Here is a 25,175-nt window from a genome sequence, read left to right on the forward strand (position 1 = left end):
AAAAAAGTACCCCCCCCCCCCCCAAACAAAACTTATTGTGCAGTGACATCATGAGCAGCAAAAAAGGCCCCCCCCCCCCCGCCCCCCTGGAGTACCCCTTTAAAATGGCATGAAACCTTTAAAAATGTAGCAACTACACCCAGAATGTAAGATAACAAACCCACTTGGCGAGTATGGCCAAACAGGTTGCAAAATGCTCTACAACCTTATTCTTTCTCTTTTTAACAATTTTTTTAACCCTCTTTTTAACCCTGTAAGGTCACAGAGTATGCTCAGTATTGTTTCACACATCACAATTGGACAGGTCCCATCTATTGTCATATGTCCACAGGGCTTGCTATAAAGCATATCACTAAATGCTGTTAAAAAGATCTCACGCAAGATGGCAGCCCCAATGACAATGTATAAAAAAAACCTGAAAAAACACAATAAAAACAGATCTGAGAAAAAAAAAATTCAGTAAAAAAGATCTAAGCGACACATGCCCTTTAGGGTCAGTTCAGACATACAGACTCGCAGCGTAAATCTGGCTGCGAGTCTGGCATGTCCTGGCAGTTCACTGTCACAACATATTCGCAGCGGTCGTTCCAACCGCTGCGTGTATGTAATTCTGCCGGTCCCTTAACCCCTTCGGCTCCCGCCGCTCGCTGTATCTTTATACATTACCTGTCCTCGCTGCACGGGGTCCCGTCGTACTGCTCTCCCGCCCGGCCAATCAGTGGCTGCGGCTGGGCAACACACTGATTGGCCAGGTGGGAGAGAAGGAAGCCGGGACCCCGTGCAGCGAGGACAGGTAATGTATACAGACACAGCAGGCGGCAGCAGTGGGAGCCGAAGGGGTTAAGGGGACGGTAGAATTACATACACACAGCGGTCGTTCCGACCGCTGCGAGTATGTTGTGACAGTGAACTGCCAGGACCTGACAGACTCGCAGCCAGATTTACGCTGCTAGTCTGTACGTCTGAACTGACCCTTAATCAGCAAAGGCAGTATAGCTGGTAAGGAGGCCTAATAAAGGCCTCTGGCATCCATTGCAACCGATTGGCACCCCACAATTGTGTTGTGTGGGTACAGCACCTGTTAGTTCACTATTCTCTGCATGCCACCATCAATAGAGGGTTAAACTGACAGGATTAAACAAAAGTTGCAGGCAGGTGTCATCTCTCAACTCAACTCAAATAACGCGGCTCAGCTCCTAAGTTCGCTGTACATGCAAAGATTACCGAGCTGCCATAATGAGGTGTTTTGGAAGCCGATAAGACATTAAATATGCCTGTAATACACATATAGCTATCCAAAGATAACAATAAAGGAGAGATAAGGGCAGACTAGAGTCCCAGGTGGTCTTTATCTGCCTACAATATTCTATGTTTCATCAGAAGAGGTTGCCTTTGTGTAAACTGAATTGTAATTGTTATCTACTGGACACATGCGACTGTATATAAAATCACTGGAGTATCTATATTTTAAAGGGTGGTACTTTGTTCTACTTATGTCATGGAGTCAGAAGTGTAATTATGCTGCAAAATATAAAATGCACTTATATTTGTGTAAAACCACAATAAAAATCAAAACAAGACCACATATCTGGTATCCCCAGTGATATAATACACCAAAAAACTTTTGTTTTCAAAAGCACAATTTATTTGGAAACAGCTTCCCTTAACATAACAAAGATTGCATTCTTCCTCTCATTTCTCCTGTTTTATAAGTAAAAATAGTATATTAATGTATACCACTAGATGAAAGCCCCTCTTCTGAAAAAATAACAGGGACGTATAAACTATGTACAAAGTTATAATCCTGTCATTATGCAGCTCTATCACAATCTGAGTGCTGTCGCTCCTGCCCCCGGAAGTTCAGGTTGCTATGGGTATCTCCAAGCCAGGTGAGTTCTGTGCACATACCCTATAATGAATCAATAGGGCTTGTGCATTAAATTCACGTGACATGGCTATATCCATGGTAACCCGATCGTCTGACAGCAGAAGCAGCTGCACATAGACCGAGATAGAGCTGCATAATGTCAGGTACTCTTTAAACAACAAATTGCACAACTGTACAATTTACTTTGTTTCTTAAAGGGGGTTTTCAAGATGTGAAGAAAATTGGCACATCAGCACGGTAGAAGGGTAAAGCTTAAAGGGAGGCACCATGGTGGCAGCAGATATTTTAGGTGAGTCCATTTTTTTTGCCATTTCATACCATTTTGTTCATCTAGCCAATTTTTTTTTCAGTTTCCGGAAAACCCCTTCCGGGAAAGATGTACCATAGCTCAGTCCTTAAGGATATAATATTTTCTGTTACATTTCGGTAAGCCAGAAGAAAAGCTTGCGGTATCCTCCAACAACGCAGAGAGGCAGGGACCTGTGCCAGCTGAGTCCAGAACTCACAGGTGCTGAGCCAACGAGGATGGGCTAAAAAAAAATTAAACTGAGAATTATTCTTTGAATGACAACCTTCCCATTATCGCGTGAGCCAATTTTGGTGTTCACTGCAGAAGTTGTATGAAGGCCTTATTCTGGGGTACATATAACATTGTTGATCAATTTTCATTAAAGTGGTACTGTCCCCATCTGACTCATTAACTCAGATTGTACCCCCTTGATAACTTTATTCTATAGGACATAATTTTACTTTTTTTTTTAAAACATCTTTTGCACAATATAAAAAAACATGAAAATCGTGTAACTGTATTCAAAAACTTCAAAGAGTGTGGGCTATGGGCTTGTTCATTCAATCATTTTTGCTTTGTGTTTTGGAGGGCAGGATAAACAAATCAGCAGCTGTAGCAATTAAAGAAGCAGTTCACAATTTTTTTTATTGGCCTCCATGTTAGGCACTGGCGTGTATACTCACAGGTGATTGGTGTCCCGCGGCGCCGCTTCCTTCTGGTCTTGGGGTGCCGTTCAAATCCGGCATGCTCATGTCATCCGCTGCTGTGACCCCTCTTCTATCTCCTATGATTGAGTGCCGGAAGTCAAGCGCTCCCATAGAGAATGCATTTTAAAGCGTGACTTCCGGCGTTCAATCACAGGAGACAGAGGAGGGGTCACAGCAGCGGATAACGTGAGCGCGCCCTCGATTTGAACGACGCCACAGGACACAGATCACCCGTGGTGAGTATATGTGCCAGCGCCTAGCGAGGGAGCCAATAAAATTTTTTTGTGAACTGCTTTTTTAAGCCAATGACACTTTTTTTTCACTTTTTTTACAAATTAGGTAAAAAAAATTTTTTTCCCCACAATTAACTTTTTTTTTAATGACGTTATGGTACTTTACCATGTAATAGCTTGAATTCTACATCGGAATGCATATTAATGGCAGGCATCATATTAGGTGTATTAAAATGACAAACCAGGGGGCCATTGTTAGGCCCCCGCAGCCATAGCAATCCATTTGTACCCTGTAAATTTTCTGCAGAGCGTAGATACTGCAGTATCACTATTGAAAGTGACATTTATGGAGTTAAGCTGTTAGCAGCAGAGTTCTCTCTCTTCCCAGCAATTACAGTAGGAACCTAACAGACAGATTTATTTGGGTTCTCCAAAACTTAAACAGTGAAGGATATCCTCCACTGTAGACCTCCACTGAGTCTAGGTCATCAGTGTTCAAAGTAAACATGTTGTGATTCTGGCTACTGTATATGAAATATGATATGACAGAGAGAAGATGCAATATACATGTTTATATGTATGGCGCATGGTTCACGGCTCCATTAATTCTCTCTGGAGCGGCCAGGGAGAGCATAGTACAGTAATTCATAACAAAGGAGCCAGGGTGCCAATAGAGAGATCCCCAGGGGACATGTGGGATGGACCGCTATCACCAAATCCCCCCCCCCCCCCCCCCCCAACTCATACTTGTCCCCTATCCTCTGGAACAGTAGGGGCAAGTATTTTATTTTTTTATTTATATCGGAAAAGCATGTTAAATTCCCTGCTAGTGCAGTGTAACATCCATTTTAGAGTGTCTTACATGGGGGTGCCCTAAATGATGGATAAGGAGCTGAGTGTTCATTTTTCCAGGACATCCAGTAGTGGCAAATAGGTTTTCATTGCATTTGGACCACCTACAAGAAAATTCATATTAAAACATCTATTGGTTGTAAAATTAGCACACATTAAATTAAATCTCAATTATCTTAATCATAATTGCTAAAGAGTGGAATAAATTTATACACCTAAAAGATCCTTTCCCTTCCTCTTTTAGGCTATGTTCACACTGCGTATGATTCCGTCCGTAGTTCGTACACCACCGTACATGTGCGGCTGAAACTACGGGCGTGGGAAAAAATAGACATGCGGCCGGATGCGTACGAACCGCGAACATACGCCTGTAGTACAGTTATGCTTCCCTAGCTTGATTCGAAGCGATCTGAAACAGGTCATTTACTTGAAAATCTTCGTCCAGCCCCGTAAACCACACAGAACCTTTTGGATCGAAAAATCAAGTTCAATTTGGCTGAAATAAGTACTTTGTACGGGACCGCATGGAAATCCACGGCCGTGAGTTTCAACATTTCCGTCCTCAAACAATGGTCTTGTTCATTTTTCACGGCGCCGTATACGATCTGGCCATAAGCTCATACGTAGTGTGCATTGTGCGGGCGTATATTGTATACTTTCAAGCAAACGCATCAACCTCAAAACTACGTGCGTATATTCGCGGTTCGCACTACGGACGGATTCATACAGTGTGAACATAGCCTTAATCTGTTGCTTTCCTTTGATCATATATCAGGACCATTCTGCAGAAGACCTGCATTGTCCCTAACGGGTTCCCACTCATCTCAGGAGCAGTTTCATTGTTTAGTGTAACAGCTTCCTTGCTTAGATGCTATATGTACACATTGCTAAGCCCTGTATCTAAGCACCCCCCTTCCTTTAGTCTGTAGGCAAGACTTCAGCAGAAGTTCACTGTTTAGTGTAACCCCTTTCTTGCCATGCTGCTCCTGTTTCTTTCTTTTTTGCTAACATAGCACCTTGCAAAGCCAGTGCATTAGTAACTTCTAATCAACAGTCAGTCTGTGCAGTATACATCCCATATCATGACTGCTTGATATATGCAGGACAAATTATAGAAAAGTGTTTAAATTAAAAACCTACTTGAAGCATTTTGCTCTGTCCGCATGTACAGGCTTATTGTCTTGAGGGTAGCTAAGAGGAATAAAATAAATTATTAGTATGTTCAAAAGTAGTAAGTAAGTTTATTATAAAAGCTGTTTTTCATAAATAATTATTGGGGTTGCCCAGTTTCTGGCTTTTGTGTAAGGGCACCTACACATTATACACACTGGCTCTCTTGGGACATCCCATTCTAAAAGGCATTGTAACGATTAAAGAGGGACTATCAGCAGGTTAGATAAATCTAACCAGCTGATAGCCCCCTACCTTCCTCCTCAGGGCTGTTCCGGTGCAGTTAGTCATGTGCTCCATGGTTCGTGAGACCATTAGGGTTCACTGCCTGCCCCAATAGTTCCGATCCCACTGCATCGGAACAGCGCCAAGGAGGAAGGTAAGACACATACCTTAATCCTCTGTGTCTCCTTTGCAGTAGGGGCCCCTTTAATAAGAAGTTGGTCTCCATATACTCTTTTAGAAGACTTTCTACAAGATTTTGGAGGGTTTTGGAGGAAATCATGTCTATTCATATAGTTATGCATAACAAAGGATAGACAATGATGTTAAACAAGAGGGCCATTCTAGTTCATCCTAAAGGTGGTCAATGAAGTTTAGGTCAGGGCTCTGACCTCTGACACCTGGCATTGTGCAAGGTGATGTAAGTCTTGAATTTCCAGTAGACAGTTTTTTGCTAATTTTAATTTCATATGAAGTTTGCAACTCTTTGGAATCATAGACACTATGCGCCTTTGCACTTGGTAACCCTGCTCTGTAACTTAAAGCAAACTTTTGATATGACATATGAGCGTTCGGACCCTGTCTGATGAGAATGAGTCAGGAGATGTATGTGCTTATGGGACTGTGCAGGTTTTAAACACAGAGCGGGGAGATGAGCAAGTGGCATTGGGTGTTGCTCCCCGATCATACTCCCCAGGGCATGTCAAGCGTTTTTGTGAATGGCAGTTACGTTTTAAAGTGTTCTGCCACTATGTGGCTCCTAAACACTTCCGTTTTACATTATACCACTCAGAGATGCTCACTGAAGATTTAAGAGGGAAGACATTTTATAACCTGACTTGTTTCAGTGGTGATATCCTATTACAGTACCATGCTGGAATCTAGTCAGCTACTTAGAACCATTTATTCTTTCACAATTGTTTGTAAAGGCAGACTGCATTGATAGGCGCTTACATTTTTTTTACACCTGAAATGGTGGAACTGAGTAAATGAGAAATCCATGTAAATTCTCTACTCGGCAGTGCTCCAGACCTCTGGCTATGCAGGAGGCTGCAGCACAGCTCCACAAACTAAAAACTACTCCCAAATAGAAAGGTGGCGTGAATTTCTCTATTATTTTTATATTCACTAACAAGTCATACAATTTACATAGTAGTAAATAAGATACAACTATATATGTAGCATACTATTTATATACATTTGTAAAAGCAATAGTACATGTAGTCACTTACCTGGAGCTTGGCATTTCCCAGATTACCCAGTCATTTGCTGCAACTGCTCCTACTCTGAATGTATTTTGTAAGCACCAGTCTGCAGACATGAGTGGCATCTGCAGGGATTCAAGTGACAAAATGGCTTGACGCCTAGTCAAATCATATATACGTATTATGCCAGTCTTCTCTGCTACCATCAGCTGGAAAAATGAGGGGATATTCTGTTACAATATAAAAAACCACTGAACTAAAAAGAAAACACAAGGTAAGTGATAAAAACAGTGAATTTCTTCAACTAAGTAACATGTAGCTTTTAAACCTCTTCTGCGTCCAGGCCCTACTGAGAGGGGCAAAGCATCATTTATCCTGGTGCTGTCATGAAGGAGGATGCTGTGTAAAAAAACCCCCAAAAAACTAACATGCACTCACCTTCCTAGCTTTGCTTCCACCTGGGTTATTATGCCACTCAGCTGCAGATTCCAGGCTTGTGACTTCATAGGCAAGCTACAGTCACTTATTGGCTGGCGGGGACAGTGACAGCACAACCCTGACCAGAGCTGCACAGTGGGGACCAGTGCAGCATAAGGGCTCGTTCCCACTGAGGAAAGGTAGCGGAATTCCGCGACGGAATTGTCCGCCGCGGAATGCCGTTAGCCTCCCGCTCATAATGGGAGTCTATGGGAGGCGCGCGCTCCTGCCCTGTCCGCGCTGAAGAATGAACATGTTCATTCTTCAGCGCGGACAGGGCAGGAGCGCGCGCCTCCCATAGACTCCCATTATGAGCGGGAGGCTAACGGCATTCCGCGGCGGACAATTCCGTCGCGGAATTCCGCTACCTTTCCTCAGTGGGAACGAGCCCTAATACCGGCAGCAGCACAGAGCTCTGAAGGTGAGTGCACCCCCTCCCAAGGCATATACCTGAAAAGCTGAATGCCTGGACAAACATTTTAAAGAGTAACAACCCTCACTTTCATGCTGCCTGTACCATGAGTTGTCAGGGTAGTCCCCAGCAGGTTCACCCCCACTTGCCTTCACTGATAGATCTCCCCCTGCTTTGGTATAGAGAAAGAGCTACTAATGAAGGTCATCAGTGACTGCCCTTGCAGGAAGCAAAAGCTGACGACAGGTTCCCTATAAGCCAATATCAGAATCTGTCATAATAATACTTTTATTTGGAGCCAGCCCTGGATTGGGTACAAAAACAAAGGAAACAGTACCAAACAAACTGCATTGTGTGAAAACAGTCTAATTCTCAGTCTAAGTCTCATAAACAAATACACAATATACAGTCTATAATATGTTAATTTAGGGCTCAAGAACATGGCGGGTATACTTTGGATACTAGTAAAATTTAATAAACCAAACATAGACTATGTAACTATGTTTTGTCTTTGGTATTCCACATGCAGCACACTCTTCTGTATCACAAATAAAATGTATACTGGTGTGAAGCAGACCCAATATAGTCACACACTGACTACATTTAGAATACTGGAGGCTATGACTGTGCTATACACTAAAATACCTTTCTGACATATACCCATACTATGGTCACATTTTTACATGTAAATGAGGCCTTAGTGCAGAAAGTCAAAAGTTTGAATAAGTTAATAGAATTCATCAGGCATTGTATATTTTACTGACACGTGGACCTTTAAAGTAGTAATAAAAAAAGCTGCATTCTCTCACAATTATCCTTTGCTTTTTACAAGGTTTCCCTTCATTATACTGATGTAAATAAAAAAAAAATTGGGGAAATCAATTGATACTGTTGTAAGATGCATTAATTAACAAAATGGTACAAAATGCACCAAAATGGCAAATGTGGCAGTATTTTGCTGAATTAATCTTCCCCAATATGTTCAAAAATTAACTACGTCTTATACCATGGATCACAGATTATTGTGCAACTAATTGATGGAGAAAGAAAAGTTCAAACCTTGTAAGCTTCTAGTGGATGCCAAACCACGCTCATCCCAGGGGAATGCAGCAAAAACAATGCAATCTGGTTACCAGCTAAATCCCAAATTCTAATAAAAAAAGTAAAATAATAAACAAAGACATTAAACCTATTACAGAATGTGTGTTCATTTAGCAAAGGCTGATATATGTCTATGGTCTTGTTATTAAAGGGGAAGTAGGAAGGTGGCAGGGGGGATAATAATAACCAAGCACTACTTACCTCTCCCCGCACGATAAAAAGCCACCCCACCGCCTCCCGCTGGAAGGCATTTCACTTCAAGTTGTGATGACATCACAACTGAGGGGAAAATGCCTGACCTGGTTGATGGACAACCTGCTCAGCTAATCAAAGTCTGGATTGGCGTCCCGCCCCAGTCACTAATTGGCTGTAGTGGTGGTTACTATGTTCCCTCCCCGCCGCCCCTGCTTTTTCAAAAAATTATGGCAGCACCAGCACTTTTCTTTTAAGCACCACTAAAGAAAAGAAAAAGTCAACATAAAAATCCCAGCACACCCCTTCTATCGTAACTTCCTTTACTTTAATTTGTTTATCTCCTACCACATTCAAAACAAATCAATAGTGAAATGGCCCTAGGAGATCAGCCATTTCTCCCTTTGATAATTCTGTAATTATTGGCTGCAGTAGGAGCATCCTCCTATGCCTTGTCTGCAATAGGAGGCACAAAATTAGGCCATACCCCTTGAACTTTATATCATATGGCTGTTCTTATAGAACAGCTCTGAATTTTGGTTCATAAAGGGGGTTCCTGAGCAAAAGACTACTCCTTTCAGTCTAAGGAGACCTGGCGACATATGCTGTATGATGTGATACGTCATATCATGTGGAAATCAACCTAGGCAGCTGTGAGCATGTTCGTGACCTTGCAGATAGCATGATCCAATATACAGACAGCCATATACAAACATCCATCTAGTCACTTCAACAGATGGACTGTGTACACAGGCCTTAAGTCATGTTTACCTTATCTTGTTGTGTTCTGGGTGTAATTTGTACACTATGAGGGATATATTATAAATACAAAAGACACTTTTGTACAGAAATAAATACATCATATAATAGGATTGGATATACAGAATATAAAAGCTTTAGCATCGGTTGGTTACAATATTATCATTTAAAATTACTTAAAGGACAACTCCCATGAAAAACTTTTTCCCAGTAATTGAAGCACATTACAAAGTTATGTGCTAGTCTAGCTCCTGTTACACCAGCCTCCCCCTCCCCTGCCTTGTCAGGTGACTCTGCTTGCTCAGCTCCAATTGGCTGAGCAACTGCAAGTCATGTCACTTGCTTATCTTCTCTCTGTTACTGACTCCCAGCACACAGGCAGCCCCCTCCCTCCCCTCATACTCTCTCCTGCTGCCGAGTGGACTCAGTGAGTGAAGGAGTCCTGTCACTTGTTTATCTTCCCTCTGTGACAGACCCCGTCTTATCTCTCCTGCTGCCCTGACCTGATTAGGGACGGCCATCCTGCAGATGTCATTTTGCAATGTACACTACATTGCAAAGTGAAAGTATGTGTGTGCAGCTTCAGTGCAGGGGCTGACAACCTGTGTGATTATACAGCAGCCTGATGGAAGAGAGAGAGAGAGAGAGAGAGAGAGAGAGGGGGGCATGTTTAGTGTATGATGGGAGTTGAAGTGAATTGAGGGGCAGGCACTTGCAACATCACAGCAGCCAAAGTGAATCATGGGAAGCTGAAACCAGGAAGTAATGGAGAAATGAAGACTGAGAATGAAGCTCAGACTGTATGCAGACGGTGGGAAATTCAAACAGTAACAACTCAGGAGGGATGATAAGTATATAAACTATGTTTCTGATTGTTTTTTGTTATTTTTTTTCTTAGCACGGGAGTTGTCCTTTAAAGATATTTTCCAGAAAAATAGTACTGTTGGCTTATTCACCACATATGCCATTAATAGTTGATTTTGACAGGGGGGGGGGGGTCACATTGTGGGTACGGAGTCGCTTTAAAGTAAATAGGACAAAAACATTTCATAAAGTCAAACCTTTCCATAATGGTATCTCTGTTCTAAATCTTAGAGGGTACCTGCTGGCAATATCCCATCATGATGTACGCTGACCTGATTGCTGCGCAATCTATTCTGCCACAGGAAATTCAGGTATCCATGTATATGACCACACAGGGTCAGTTCCTTGCAAGCTCCCACCTAGCATAGATGTATCCATAGAGACCTAAACTTCTGGCGGCAGAATGGATTACACGTCGATCGGGTCAGCGTACAAGATTTCAGGTGTGCTTTAACTGCAAAAGTAAAATAAAAAATGTAAATATTGTACAGGCTGCAACAATTTACATTGAATAAAGAGAGAGGGATAGAGGGAGGAAGAGAAAGACATGTGTGCGGGTGGGGAGAGATAGAGAGAGGTCAGTATATGTCCAGACAGCTGAACCCTGTTGCTGTCCTGTCCAAAATTTCATAAAAACCCTAACATTTTAACCCCTAGTTGCACCAGTCAGTTATAGTACGTCCCTGAAGAAGGTTAGTTTCAGCACAAGGACGTACTATAACTGACCTGCTTTAGATGTTCACTGTTTACACAAACAGTGAGCGGGAGCCGCAACTAAACCAGCTGATAGCTGACAGTTTAGTGTAACTGCCCAAAGGGGGTCCAGCATCGGCAATTGCCGGCATGGGTGAATCGGTAACAGTAATGGGTGTGGTAAAACATACATAAGATTACAATTAAAATCTCTGCAAAGAAAATGATAATTTAAACTTTTCACTCTTACTTTGCAGTTATTCTTGTGAAATGCCCAAAGGGTTAAAATCTATATGAATGTAAATTTGAATACTTGAAAGGGTGAAGATTTCAAAATGGGGTAAATTATGGTGGGTTTCTAGTATACAGGCCTCTAAAATATACTCCAAAACTGAACTGTTGCCTAAAGAATTTCTCAGTTTGAAATGTTCATGAAAAATATGAAAATTGCTACTAAATATTTACGACCTCTAACATCCTAAAAAAGTAAAAGCATGTTCACCAAATGCTGCCAATATAAAGTAGCCATGTTCTAGATATGAATTAATAAATAATTTATGTAGTATTACTATGTTCCTTATTGGCAGAGACTTATTGCTATTTTAAAAAAAATAAAAATAACAACATTTTGGACTTTTTCACAAAAAAATTCTAAAGCTATAAATCCAAATTTACCACTAACATAAAGTAAAATATGTCACGAAAAAAACAAACAATCAATCTTGGAATCACAAGGATCGGTAAAAGCATTCCAAAGTTATTGATGCTTAAAGTGACATGTCATATTTGAAAAATTTGGCTGTGTCATAAAAGCCAAAACTGTCTGTGTCCCCTAAGGGTTAATCTTGTTCAAAAAAAGTAATTTATTATGATTTGCAGCTGAAAATGTGAGAACATGACATTGACATTTGAATATGGTGACAAGATGGTGTTTTAGCATTTAGCAAACCAGCTGCTATTTAGAGGTTAAACGGCAAAAGTAATATCTTTTAGTGCTCTAGCATAAACAAATAGATGCATGTGCCGTCTGTAAAGTCAGTACATGACAAGAGAAATGATATATTTGGAGTTAAGCAGAATAAGAGCAAGCTGACCTTTTAAAAACGTTCTTGGTGTTCTTTTTGAATGTACTTGGTTTTTAATATATTTGGCAAAGGTTTCTGGTTTGTATCCAATGTCATAATGCTTTCTCAAAGTTTAAGCCATTATTACAAAAAATACATGTGGAGCAACTGCTGACAATGTGGTAATTTCAATGAAAAAAGAGGCTTCAGGTTTTTTTTCTTTTAACTAGGCTGGGAGAGACATGTTTCCTGATTCCTTTTCTACACCTTAAACATCCACCTAATTACTTAAAGGGGTTTACTTTTTTAATCTATACATTTTATTAATCTCATACTTGCATTCTATCAAGTCCCTTTGTAGGAATTCTCCATGCTTTTATTTGATCACTTGTGAAATACCTATAGACTCATATCAAGGCAAAACATGGGAATCTGACCTGCTGATAGGTCCCTATTGCACATGGGGAGCTGAGGATGAAGGTATGTCTTTTACCTTCATCCTCAGCGCCGTACCCATGCAGTTTTAATTTAGTGCTCTGTCCCTTAAGGCTGTTTGGAGCACTACCCAGCCCCAGAGCGCCGCTTCGGCCCACCCCTTATGGGACCGAGCACTACATTAAAACTGCAAGGGAACAGAGTATGAAGGTAAGAGACATACCTACCAGGGCTGTGGAGTCGGAGTCGTGAAGTCGGAGTCAGAGCTAGTTTGGGCTGGAGTCGGAGCTAGTTTGGGCTGGAGTCGGAAAAAAATGTACTGACTCCAGCTTTAAAAAATGTAGAATTGAATTTTGATATGAATTTTACAAGTTTTGCTCATGAATATATATTATGAGCAACATTCTAATAGGACACTGGCCCTATTAGATAAGGGGGGTCAAGGAAAAGTTGTCAGTCACTATTTGGCAGTTTGTTTCTGAGCTGGAAGAGTCCATTGTGTGGGGGGAGAACTGTGCTGTTCTCTTCCTGGATGCTGGATGACTGTATATGAGCAGCAGTGTAATATAAAGATATCCTAGAAGACATTACTAGTGTAGCAGTAACCTCTGTACTCAATGTGGTGTTTTTCTTCAGTGTTCTATGGCTGCAGCAGGCTGTGTGTGTGTGTGTGTGTGTGCGTGCGCGCGCGTGCTATGGCTGCAGTAGGTTGTGTGTGTGCTATGACTGCAGAGGGCTGTGTGTGTATGCTATGGCTGCAGCAGGGTGTGTGTATGTGTGCACTATGGCTGCAGCAAGCTGTGTGTGTGTGTGTGCACTATGGCTGCAGCTGGCTGTGTGTATGTGTGCTATGGCCGCAGCAAGCCGAGAGTGTGTATGTGTGTGTGGTGTGCGCTATGGCTGCAGCAAGCTGTGTGCGCTATGGCTGCAGCAAGCTGTGTGTGTGTGTGTGTGTGCTGTGGTTGCAGCAGGTTTTGTGGGTGTGTGTGTATGCTATGGCTGCAGCAGGCTATGTGTGTGTGTGTGTGTGTGTGTGTGTGTGTGTGTGTGTGTGTGTGTGCGCGCTATTGCGTGCCCCCACAGTGACCTTCTAGATTACTGTGTGATCTCTATATCACTATGTGTGACCCCCTGTATATAACTATGAGTGACCTCTAAATCACAGGAATCTGGCATTGTTAGCAGTGTTTCTTTAAGTATGGTGAATATTTAGTTAGAAACATAGAAGACTGTCAGCAGGAAAAGACCACCTGCTCCATCATGTCTAGTTGTGAGTATTTCAGGACAGGGAGGCTGGAGACTGGCTGCATCCACTGCACACACAGGAGAATCTACTTTATATACAGTATTCCTTTATTCACTCAGAATTCGCCCCAGGATCAGGTAGGACATTAGGGAGAAGCTGCTGAGCCAGTGTGATAAATAACTCCCCTGGTATATGACTGGCCATTTATGAAGCAGCAGGAGTCTGAGTCGGTCCTGATCAAATTCAGTAGTCAGAGTCGGTCCTGATAAAATTCAGGAGTCGGAGTTGGAGCTGCGGCTTACCGACTCCACAGCCCTGATACCTACCTTTAGTTCCCCTTTAAAGGAAATCTGTTCACCTTGTATCTGAGGGTTGGGTATTTTCCCGTTCCTCCGCTGATGGCTGACACTTTTACATAGGCAGATTATCGGCTAAAGGAGCAGATAATTGTCCTGTGTAAAAGACCCCTAAGTCAGAGCTGGTCAGTACAGCAATGGTCGAGTAAAGTTAACCAGATAGTTCATCTACAGCTGCACTTTTGAAAAGATATGGCACGGCTCAGTCTGGTGAGGAGCAGGATCCTTGCCTGTACCAACATCAGCACACAACAGGTAATAATGGCAGCTCTGCATGGTTAGAAACGGTAAGGGACCTGCGATGATCATGGCATAGTCACATGACAATGATCTCACAGGTACTTTAACCACTGCAACCAGGTGTGGTAAGCACAGAGAAGCTGCTTAAGAGATAAACCAGAGGTGACAAGAGCTCATGTGTCTCATGCTTTACCTCCATCATCTCCTGGGCAGGTCATATATTACCAGGAAAATAATGCTGTCCTGTCTACCTGAAAATCTAAGGATACCCTCTGCTGGAGGCTGCTATACAGCAGATCATGAGGCTGGGAATGGGGAAGGTGGTGTTGGGAACAATGGAGGAAAGGGTAGCTGCCACTGAAAGAGGTGATGAGGGGGTCAGTTCTGCAAGAAGGGCTGAGGGGGTCAGGGCTGCCACTGGAAGGAAACTTGAAGTAATATGGGTGCTGCAAGACAGTATGTGTTTGTCAGTGAGGCCCAACTTAACACTGATTGGCTTGTGAGGCCCAAGCGAAAACAGTCTGAGAAACCCTAATCTAGAGAGGCTGCATTCAACTCATGCAGTATTGCAATGACAATGTAATGTAAATGCATCATTAAAGCGAATGTACCAGCAGAACATTCACTTTCAGCTTTGTACATGGGAAGCCGCTGCCGTGGTCCTTTTTTTGAACGGAATCAATGGAGCCACATCAAAGAGGGGCGGGGGTTTCCTCCCACTGGGCCGTGGTTCAAAAAAAGGACCATGGCACCGGCTTTCCTGTGCCAGCGCTGTTCTATCCATGTGAAAAACATGAAGTGAATCTACTGCTGATCCCTTCGCTTTCAATTGCAGTAATTGATCATTGCAGTGCTGCATCATTTCATTGCAGTAAATAATCATTTAATTGCCGTCCAGCCATCCTCATGAACATACACTCATAAAATCTTTACCTTGTTTCGTTTAAGCCATGTGGGAACCACGGATGGCAAATGTCAGGTGGCTTTTTATCTCTACAGATATGATATCCTTACTACAGAGTCTATTTAATTCCGATTTTCATACTCTCATACCTTTTTTTTTTTTGTGAACAGACTAAACACTCAACACTGTGGCAAGTGATTCGCTGAATGGAGAAACCCTTCAGCGAATGTCTTATGAAAACACAAAGCCTAAAAAAAGTTTTGTGAAAAGGCCAAGTATATTAAAATATTTTATTTGTGGATGACTAAGGCAAAAAAACAAAACATTTCCTACCTGCATGTGTGATCATCACTGACACTTGCAATCTCATTTCCATCATAAGAAGAAAAGACCACATCATTAATGTAGCTAGTATGACCTTGCAGGACCTTCCGAATGATAATTGGAGAGAACATGTAAATAATTGTAGAACATGAAAAAAGATTTTGTATATGCTATAATTACCATTAAAGCGACTCTGACCCCCCGAAACCACTTGTACCTTCGGATAGCTGCTTTTAATCCAAGTTCTGTCCTGGGGTCCGTTTCGCAGGTGATGCAGTTATTGCCCTTAAAAAACAACTTTTAAACTTGCAGCCCTGTGCCAAACGGCCGTGGCCTAGAGTGACTATGCATTAGGCTGGCACAACCTCTCTGTCCCTCCTCCCCACCATTCGAAATGCTCCAGGGAGATTTTCTACTATTCATCACTTGTGTCCGCACGGTACATGGGCTGGGTTGTTAAGGTACCTGTGTAGTTTTCACTGCAGGGGAATAGGAAAAATTGTGAAGAAGGCGGGGAGGAGGGACGGAGGGGTGGTGCAAAGTAAGGACACAGAAGCTGCAAGCCACGCACGTTGGGCACAGGGCTGCAAGTTTCTTTTTAGGACAATAACTGCATCACCTGCTGAACGGACCCCAGGACCGATCTTGGTTTGGGAAGGTCAGATTGTGGGTACAGAGTCGCTTTAATTTTTCAACCAGTATACTGAGAAATATTGGAGCAGGTGCCAGAGATAGTAACAATGTACTCTACACAAATTCTATACATTTATTGCAGGAAAAATGATGCAGCACTTATTCCTAATATTTCTACTCAGTCCCAATTTAACCACAGAGACCCCCACCAAATAGACAATGGTACACAGCAAACACTTCTGAACATTACCAAGTTTAGTAGTTATCAATGTTTGGAAGCAAATTAATAAAGCACTAGCTGTGTCCATTAATTTGTGGGCCAATTTTCCTTAGTTCTTAGGCTCAGTGGCCAGTGGTCAGCCCCCTCATCCATAAGCTTGTTATGTCATGAATATCCCTCTAACGATAAACATACCTTGTATTCATTCTGATCATGGAAATCTGAAGTGAAAACCCTTAGTGTTTTATCTCCAGCTGCTGTGCAAAATCTAGTTTTAAAAGAAAAAAAATGTACATCTACATTAAAAGATTGTGAGCTACATGTCTTTCGCTCCATTAACACTTTATCGACAAAAACGTGATTCCGTGCCTTGTCCTTCCGAAAACTGCCTGATCTCAACTAAGGGTTGTTTTAGACGGCACAATATGGGGCTGTGCATAGATGCAAATGATCGCAGATCAGCGAGAGTGAAGCTTGCAGTGCCTTTACGAGGCTCGATAAATCATGCTGCAATGTGCAGCCAATAACAATAAATTTTACTGACGCAGCCCCACAAAAAAAAAAAAATCAGCTGATGAGCGGGCAATTTCCCTCTCGTCATACTGATCGCTTGCACTTTTACATGGGCCAACTATGGCTCATTGAACGTTTCCAAGAACAGTCATTGACACACGTATAAAATTGCCTTTAATAGCTCTCCCTTCCTTTGTTTTGATATGCAAGAGGAAACGATTGCTTAGCCATTCATTTTGTATGGCAGGACAGCACCTTGAAGGGCACACATTACATTTGTCAATCAGGTGGTCCTATTACAAAGAGCGATTATCTGCTAAACCAAGACGATATTGCTCCCTGTAATAGAGCCTCTGACATGGCTGTGTAAAGGCATATACATGGCAGGCCTTAGGGCCTTTAGAAGGCCCCCAGCTGCCATGGATACCAATGGGTAAATTGACAACAGCTGATGTAGTGATTTTTAACCCATTTAATGGGTTAAAATAGTTTCAGCGGGAGATCTCCTGTGATAGGGATGCAGCATTACCGTATTCTCACCCTGTCATAAAAAAGCATAACTGTCGGTATAAGGCCCTTCAGTGAGCGCCATTAAAAAGATGTATTTGCGGTCACTAAGGGGTTAGGTAACACTCCCTATTTAAGGGGTAAAAGTTTTTTTAAGGCCACATGCACACATCCGAAGCTTTCTCCATAGCTCCAAGACTATGGATGTGCATCTTGACCCTCTGCAATAGCACAGACCCCTTCATTAAAGGGGTTATCCAGTGTCAGAAAAACAGGGCCACTTTTTTTTTTAGACACAGCCAGACTCTTGTCTCCACATTTGGGTGGGGTTGTGCAACTAAGGGCCCTATTCCACCGGACGATTATCGTTAGCATAATCGTTAACGATTAACGATCTCAAACTACCGCTATTGCGAAAGACCTGAAAACGTTCACTCATTTCCATGGAACGATAATCGTTACTTATGATCGTAATTGCGATCGTTTCTTCTTCCGTATTTCTTCGCTATTGCGTTCGTATCTATTGCGAACGACCGAACAATGTCTTATTCAATGCGAACGATTTGCGAACGTTTTGCGAACGAGCAACGATAAAAATAGGTCCAGGTCTTATAAAGCGATCAACGATTTCTCGTTCGGTCGTTAATCGTTACTGCATTTCAACCGAACGATTATCGTTTAGATTCGAACGATTTAACGATAATCTGAACGATAATCGTCCGGTGGAATAGGGCCCTTAGGGTGCCTTTACACAGAGATTTATCTGACAGATTTTTAAAGCCAAAGCCAGGAATGGATTATAAAAGAGGAGAAATCTCAGTCTTTCCCTTAAGACTTGTTCTGTTTACAGTCTGTTCCTGGCTTTGGCTTAAAAAATCTGTCAGATAAATCTCTCTGTGTAAAGGCACCCTTAGTTTCATTGAAGTCAATAGAGCTTAATAGCAAGCCACACCTGAACCGAGACAAGAGGTGTTGTCTCTGGAAGAAAGTGGCCTTGTTTTCCCAATGCTGGATAACCCCTTTAAGAACAGGTGATTTTTTTTTCGATACGAATCACGACCCATAACACTTACGGATGTACAGGGGCCATAGAAATAAGTGGGTCTGCATTTGTGGATCTGCAAATGCGGACAAAAGAAACGGATGTGTGAAAGCGGTCTTAAAATGGGATCTTAAATTTGACTGGCTGCTATATAAATAAATATATTAAAAATAAAAGTTATGATTGCTTCCCTTTAATATAATAAAGTAGTTAAAAGAGAAGTACCTTAGAACTGGAGGCAAAGCATCACATTTAGTTTCTGGACTCCAGGCTATAGCATCGACTCTTGCTCCATGGTGAAATGTTTTGATAATCTTAAACTCTATACCATCTACAGTAGAATCTTCTTCCTATATTACAAATTACAGATAATAAAAGTTACTTTTATAAAGAAACTTTCCATAACTAAAATAACACAAGTAGGATTACAATTAATGCATTAAATGTAAAATTTGCTCAACACAAAAGGGTCTTTTAAATGAGTGATAATAGGATGAACAATCTGATTATTTTCTTGTGTAATAAACAAATGTGAAAAAAAAGAGTCTATAGATGCGTAAGCCACTGTATGCTTGTATAGTGGCAAACATTAGAGGCATATATTGGAGTTAAACAGACCCTCATCAGTGTTCATTTTGTAGATGTTAACCATAAATATACATGTTATATTGCAGACCCCCTAATGTATACCCAAATTGCCCTTTCTATATGATATTCACATTTATTTCTGTGATGCAGATGCTAGCCTAAATGGTCAATCATCCAACACTATGACGTGTTGCATAACACTGCAGCAATTATCAGATCCCATTGGCTACAAAAAAAAAAGCAACCCATAGATTGGTTACTGCGACTTTTACCCACAGAAAGCACAGTTCTGTGCAACACTTCACACTGCAGCACCATAGACAGGTCACCTCCACCACTACTGTAGTTTGTTTTCTACTCTACACGAAGGGCAGAAGACTGTGCAGTTTACTGTTAGGTTGTAACCCAGATTATGGGACAGAGCGTAAAGGAAAATATGCATGAAGACTGCATAGTAAATGAAGCTAAGCAGAATGAACACAGTACTGGCACCTTACGCAAGCTACAGATGGAATGGTGAGTTTGTCATTTTTTATGCCTTGATATTTTAAGCAGCAGACATTTACAAATGTCGTAGAGAATGACAATTGTTTACCACGTAGTAATCTGTCTTCAGGAAAAGTCATTTTTATAGCACTGGTTTATCTATTGCTCTGTATGTACAGAGGAGATAGTTACTGCAGCAAAGACATAATGTTGTATTGTACTGAGTATAGTGGCAAATTGTGGAGAACCATAACTAGTTACAATGAATGTCACCGAGAGAATCCTAATGTGTAGATGTTCCTGACTCTTCAAATGTTGTGTTACCTGTCAAATTTATTGCTGCATGGTGTGCATGAATATACTGTAGTTACTAGCATCCACCAAGTACATGTATTACTAGATTAGTTTAGATACTGTTGTTTAAGTTGCTTAAAATATATATATATATATATATATATATATATATATATATATATATATATATATTCTTTTTTAGCAATAATGCAATAAACACTGCATCAAAATGTAGAGTCATACCCCACAAAAACTATCATAGTGAGATTTATAATCTGACTGATAACTATTGCTATAAAAACAAAGGATACCAGTGTCTGCTCCAGCCAAAACAACCTTATGCCCCCTTTAAACTGTATGGCTGTTATTTTGCTAGTCAGCAGATATTTCCGTGGTAAACAGTGTCCCTACCATGTCAGCTCTGCAAGCACAGTGGCAGCAGGAAAGATCTCAGCTTCCTTTCTGGTGTTGGCAAAGTGGGGTTCACAGTCCTGAACTGCAAATGGGGATGCAAAGCAGGGGGACTCTTTTCCTGAAACATGAGATGGTCTAATTCCTTTATTACTTTGTAAAGAGCAGTGCACTAAAGGGTTCCATCTTAAAAAGAATTTATAGGTCAGATATGTTGACATTTGCTGTCTTTATTGATGCAGTAGACAAGTGTTGCAGATTTCTGTGAGTCTGCATTCTTCAACCACCCCCTAGAAGTCCCCTGACCCTTGCTCCACCAGGATAATTAGCAACAACAAGATACCATTTCTCAATACCCAGGGAACTGATGAACGGCTGGTACCTGAAGAACTATGGGGGAATCGGGCAAGCAAAAATACTTTGCCCACCAAAATGTAATATTGACAGACAACCCCTTTAAGAGGTTAAAGGAATCCTATTACAAAGACAATGCATTTGATAACGCTGAGCAGACAGATATATAGTTGTGTGGTAAGGATTCAGGATAACTTATCATTTATGTAAACTTCTGCCCATTCTTAACTAAGTAGTCAAGTGGGCGGTTCTTCTCAGTAATTGAAAGCTATCTGTATATATGTGTGTGCATGTAGTGAAAGCTGTCAGTCACATTTTTACATGAATAAATGAAAATACATTTCCCACGGCTCATTTTGCTCTACAAAACATGATGCCTGCAGACTAGACTGCATTTTCAACATGACAGATTCCCTTGCACTCCTCAACCCTGCAGCCATTGTTCATTTTGGGGTTTTTGTTTTCTCCTTGTTACATTTGAAAAGCCATAACTCTTGTCCTTTGCAGGACCAACTGTACTTTGTATCTTTGTACTTTGTAGTGTCTTTTTTTTGGGCTGTGATCTGTATTTGGGTACTACAGTACTTTTGTACTGTATATATGTAACTTTATCACTTTTTATTCCATATTTTCTGGGACCTTTTTTGTGCAGATGCTGTTTGCCATGCAATATCAGGAATGTGTTAACGTAATTGTTCGGGGAAATGCACATGCGACAATTACAAATATCTTTGATCTTTTTTCTTGCATTTTTTAATTTGAAAAATTGGAAAAGTGTGGCGATTTAAACTTTTATTAGTGGATAAGTTTATTTATGCATTAAAAAATTCTTTTTTTTGCCAACACTTTTGAAGTTCCCCTAGGGGACTTCTATTAGCAATGTGACTGACAATGGAGATCGATGCAGTACCTATGTACAGAACTGATCCATTATCATTATGTAGGCAGGCTAAACTGATCGGCAAGTCAGGCAGCCCCAGGAGGACTAGCAGAGGACTTGGGCCACATTCACACGTTCCGTGTTCCGCGCTCACAACAGGTCAGCTTAATTTTGGTGCCAATTCAATACATTTTAAAAGATGTGGCTTTATATTTATATGGATTTTTGAAGGATTTTAGTAGCTTTACAGTTTTGTTTGATAAAAGCTGAATGAGGTGTGAGATCTTAGATACATGGCAGACTGTTCTCAGCAATCTATGGTAACCTAATGAATCTGTATTTACTAGGGAATGTGATGACTTAAATACTTGAATAGAAGCAAAGGTTATGATATTCTCTCAGTCCACATGGATCACTGTAGAACATTATCAGCTACCCATGAAATTATGCAAGTATTTTCCACTATTCAAACATGTACATAGTGATACCACTATACACTAAAGTACAGAGTAAATCAAAAGTGTAGCATGTCAACACAGAAAGCTCCAACGACCGGGAACATTCCCTGTGATGCTCTATGTTCAGCACCAATAACACATACATAACAAATACCTGTGTATCACAGGAAACATTCTTGTTTGTTGCAACTTTCTGTGTTGATAACTGTTAAACCATAAGTGATACTACAAATCTGATTGTGGCAATTGATTTCTGAGACATATCTGGTCTTCTTCAATATGCTACATGGCCATCTTCCAATTGAAAAAACTTGCCCTTGACACAATATAACGACTTTCAAGATAGTGACCATGTTCCCGCCTAAAAGATAGGCCCCCTCATCCAGTACTTGCAGGAGTATTCAGATATGTCATTTTTCCTTTGGTTTCTGACATAAAAAGGTGTCTTGAGACTTTCTCTAGCAGACTAGGAGTTAAAAGCTGAGAAAACCCTTGTTCTACTTGGCTCTGTAGTCTAGAAATAGCCTGTGTTGTTCCACACAGCCCTGTGTTATTAGAGCTGCATATTTGGGACTAATAAAGAAGTCAACTGAACATTTTCAAGAACATCCGAAATGTCTCATTCACACATGTAAAGGTTTGACACACATTTTACACTGAGCAGAATGAATGACCTCAGGAAGACGGCGTTCCCCTTGAGATTAGTTTCTCCTATTGATATGTCCTGGAACATGGCAGGCAGTGTTCTTTTGGCATGAACTCTTGTGGTCCATTCTGACATTTAACATTACCTTTCCATTAATATGTCTAGAGAATTGCATCATTGAAGTATACATTTGTAGAATTCACAGATGTCAAGCTAAATGTCTACTTTACAAAAAATTAATAAAAAAATAAATAAAAACAAGAAAAAGGCATTGTGGCATGTTTTTTTTACTGATTATATTTGCATCAAAGGCCTCTGCTGCAGATATGGTTAAACGAGACAAGAAAAAAATATTTCCCGTCAAAATGGTGGATACCTTAGTGAAACCAGATAGACCATTCTGTAAGTCAGTGGGGTCTGCCAGGTGCCAGTGGTATCCATCATGCAACAGATATAGTAACAGAAGAGGTGTGAGAACAGAGAAGATGGAAGAGGTGAATAGGAGTTGTCCCATGACCCAATTTCATATAGTTTGAAACATTTCTAATATGCATTAATCACTACAGCCGCCAACTCATTAACATCTCGAATGAGAATTATAGTGGGCCAGGGAACTTTCGAACTGAAGATAGGTGTGGGTCCCAGAGGAGGGATCCATATCTAGGGGACACTTTTGGCATATCCACAGGATATATCCTAAGTGTCCCAGATGGGTATACCTCAGTTAATCTCACGTAAGGCTTGGGAATCTGCCATGGCTCCTATTTGTGCAAGAAGGGAAAGCGATGTTTATCCTTTGTTTAATGAGGACTGGAAGAGAGCACTGACATCATTAAAGACTTTCTCCTTGCACAAAGTAATATTGTGCATAGAGATTATTAAGGGCCTTTTACACAAGTCAGTTATCAGCTAGAAGCACTGAAGAATCCCAATCGGCCCGTGTAAAATCACAGAAATGAACTGAGGACCAGGAAGACGTCAGACCCTTGGCTGATTGTGTATTTAGAACTTGCTTTGAAATTTATTGGTATCTGCTGCACATCTTCCTATGTAAACTGGAGATGTGAGGCCGATAATGATAAAGGTAAAGCGACTGTACAGATATGCATATAATAGTGCATACTTACCTAGAGTGCAGCTGAGATCCAGCATCCTGTTCTTCCTGCTTTCCCATCCGGCTGCTGTCTTCAGGCCCCACCTCCTCCAGAATGACTGACAGCTGGATTTGTCATGCTGTGTAAAGGCACTGCATACGTGGGCTGAGCTTGGCGAGTGGCGCTTTTTAGCGGCCACTTCCGGTCGACAAATCTTCATCGTCTAAATGGACCCTTACTCAGTCATTAGGCTTAACAGAGTTTATACAGACTATTACAATGAATGTACTAAATGTTGTCTCCCTCCATGTCCCTGGGTGTTGGGGTTCTGGAAAGAGGAAATCATACTTTTAAACCCCACTCATTGCTAAGGCTACACAGCCTTGACACAGGTCACACTTCCTGAATTGTGTTGCATTACAGCTTATGTAAGAAAATAGGGTTGCAGCAGGATGGATTTCTGATTGTGGTCAATTGTGGTTTAAAACAGAATCCCATAAGCATGACCAGTGACTTGGTCATAAGACCTGTAAGTTTATCCCGAAGGCTTATATATTCCTTTCCAAATCCTGGTGAGTCAAATTCACTTTGTTATGTTGGTCTATTACTTGTTTTACTGTTTATAAACAGCTTTATAAGAACAGTTTATTTAGTATTTCAGTATACTGTACAAATGCCACTTTGCACCTACCTGAAATCGGCAAGAAGCAACAACTACATAGTTGTTACCACCATAGGCGACTAAAGATCCTACACCCCCCGAATCGAAGGGATTGAATTCCACCACATGTACAAAGTCCTCGCAGTCCACTGTGTACGTTGCATTTCTAGCCGAGTCTTGTTTCATTCTGTGCTCTATTACTTCCAAACTGAAATATCAGAAACATTTTCTTTTAATAAATTGTTATATTTAATTCACAAAACTCAAGGGCAAATTTTAATATAAACTATACATGAACTATATAGACTATTTAGGCCTCATTCACTTTGTGCTTTGTGCCTCCATAGTGGTCTAGATCACTACATCCTAGACAGTGACCCATGCCACAATTGTGGGTCCTTACTAGGACCTGTCCTTTTCTTTGTGGTACGGAACACTGCCTATTCATAGATCTGCAAAAACTGTGGATGTGTGAATAGGCACATTGAAATCAGTGTCCTTTAAATTTGTCCGGATCCGCAATTAGGCACAAATTTTGCGAATGAGGTCTTAAAGTGTCACTGTTGTTATAACTTTAAAAATCTAAATCAACAGTAGATATAAAGCGAGTTTGCAGGTCCAGTCTCCTGAAGGCAGATTTTCTGATTTGTGCTGGTTGTAAAAAACAGACTAAACACAGGAATTACGGGCAGTACAGAGTCACAGCTCAATGTGTCCACCAGTCACATGACTGCCTTCTCTGCGCTCAGATGGCC

General features: G+C 41.2%; 2 protein-coding genes across 2 annotated transcripts in view; one reads left to right on the forward strand and one right to left on the reverse strand.

The window, feature by feature from the left end:
- Positions 1–1,622: 1,622 nt before the first annotated feature.
- Positions 1,623–25,175, reverse strand: part of NUP37 (nucleoporin 37) — a 30,443-nt gene continuing 6,890 nt past the window's right edge. The window contains exons 2-10 of the mRNA XM_069973479.1: positions 24,451–24,628; positions 18,774–18,898; positions 16,682–16,754; positions 15,643–15,737; positions 8,515–8,605; positions 6,594–6,775; positions 5,110–5,160; positions 3,980–4,073; positions 1,623–2,418 (exon numbers count right to left, since the gene is read on the reverse strand). Coding sequence (XP_069829580.1) covers positions 2,305–2,418; positions 3,980–4,073; positions 5,110–5,160; positions 6,594–6,775; positions 8,515–8,605; positions 15,643–15,737; positions 16,682–16,754; positions 18,774–18,898; positions 24,451–24,606 — 981 coding nt within the window. The 5' untranslated portion in view covers positions 24,607–24,628 and the 3' untranslated portion in view covers positions 1,623–2,304. The remainder of the gene's footprint in view (positions 2,419–3,979; positions 4,074–5,109; positions 5,161–6,593; positions 6,776–8,514; positions 8,606–15,642; positions 15,738–16,681; positions 16,755–18,773; positions 18,899–24,450; positions 24,629–25,175) is intronic.
- Positions 21,671–25,175, forward strand: part of PARPBP (PARP1 binding protein) — a 29,390-nt gene continuing 25,885 nt past the window's right edge. The window contains exon 1 of the mRNA XM_069973468.1: positions 21,671–21,720. The gene's annotated coding sequence lies outside the window, so the exon portion shown is untranslated. The remainder of the gene's footprint in view (positions 21,721–25,175) is intronic.

This window comes from Dendropsophus ebraccatus, chromosome 1, assembly GCF_027789765.1.
Source record: "Dendropsophus ebraccatus isolate aDenEbr1 chromosome 1, aDenEbr1.pat, whole genome shotgun sequence".
Classification (NCBI taxonomy): domain Eukaryota; kingdom Metazoa; phylum Chordata; class Amphibia; order Anura; family Hylidae; genus Dendropsophus; species Dendropsophus ebraccatus.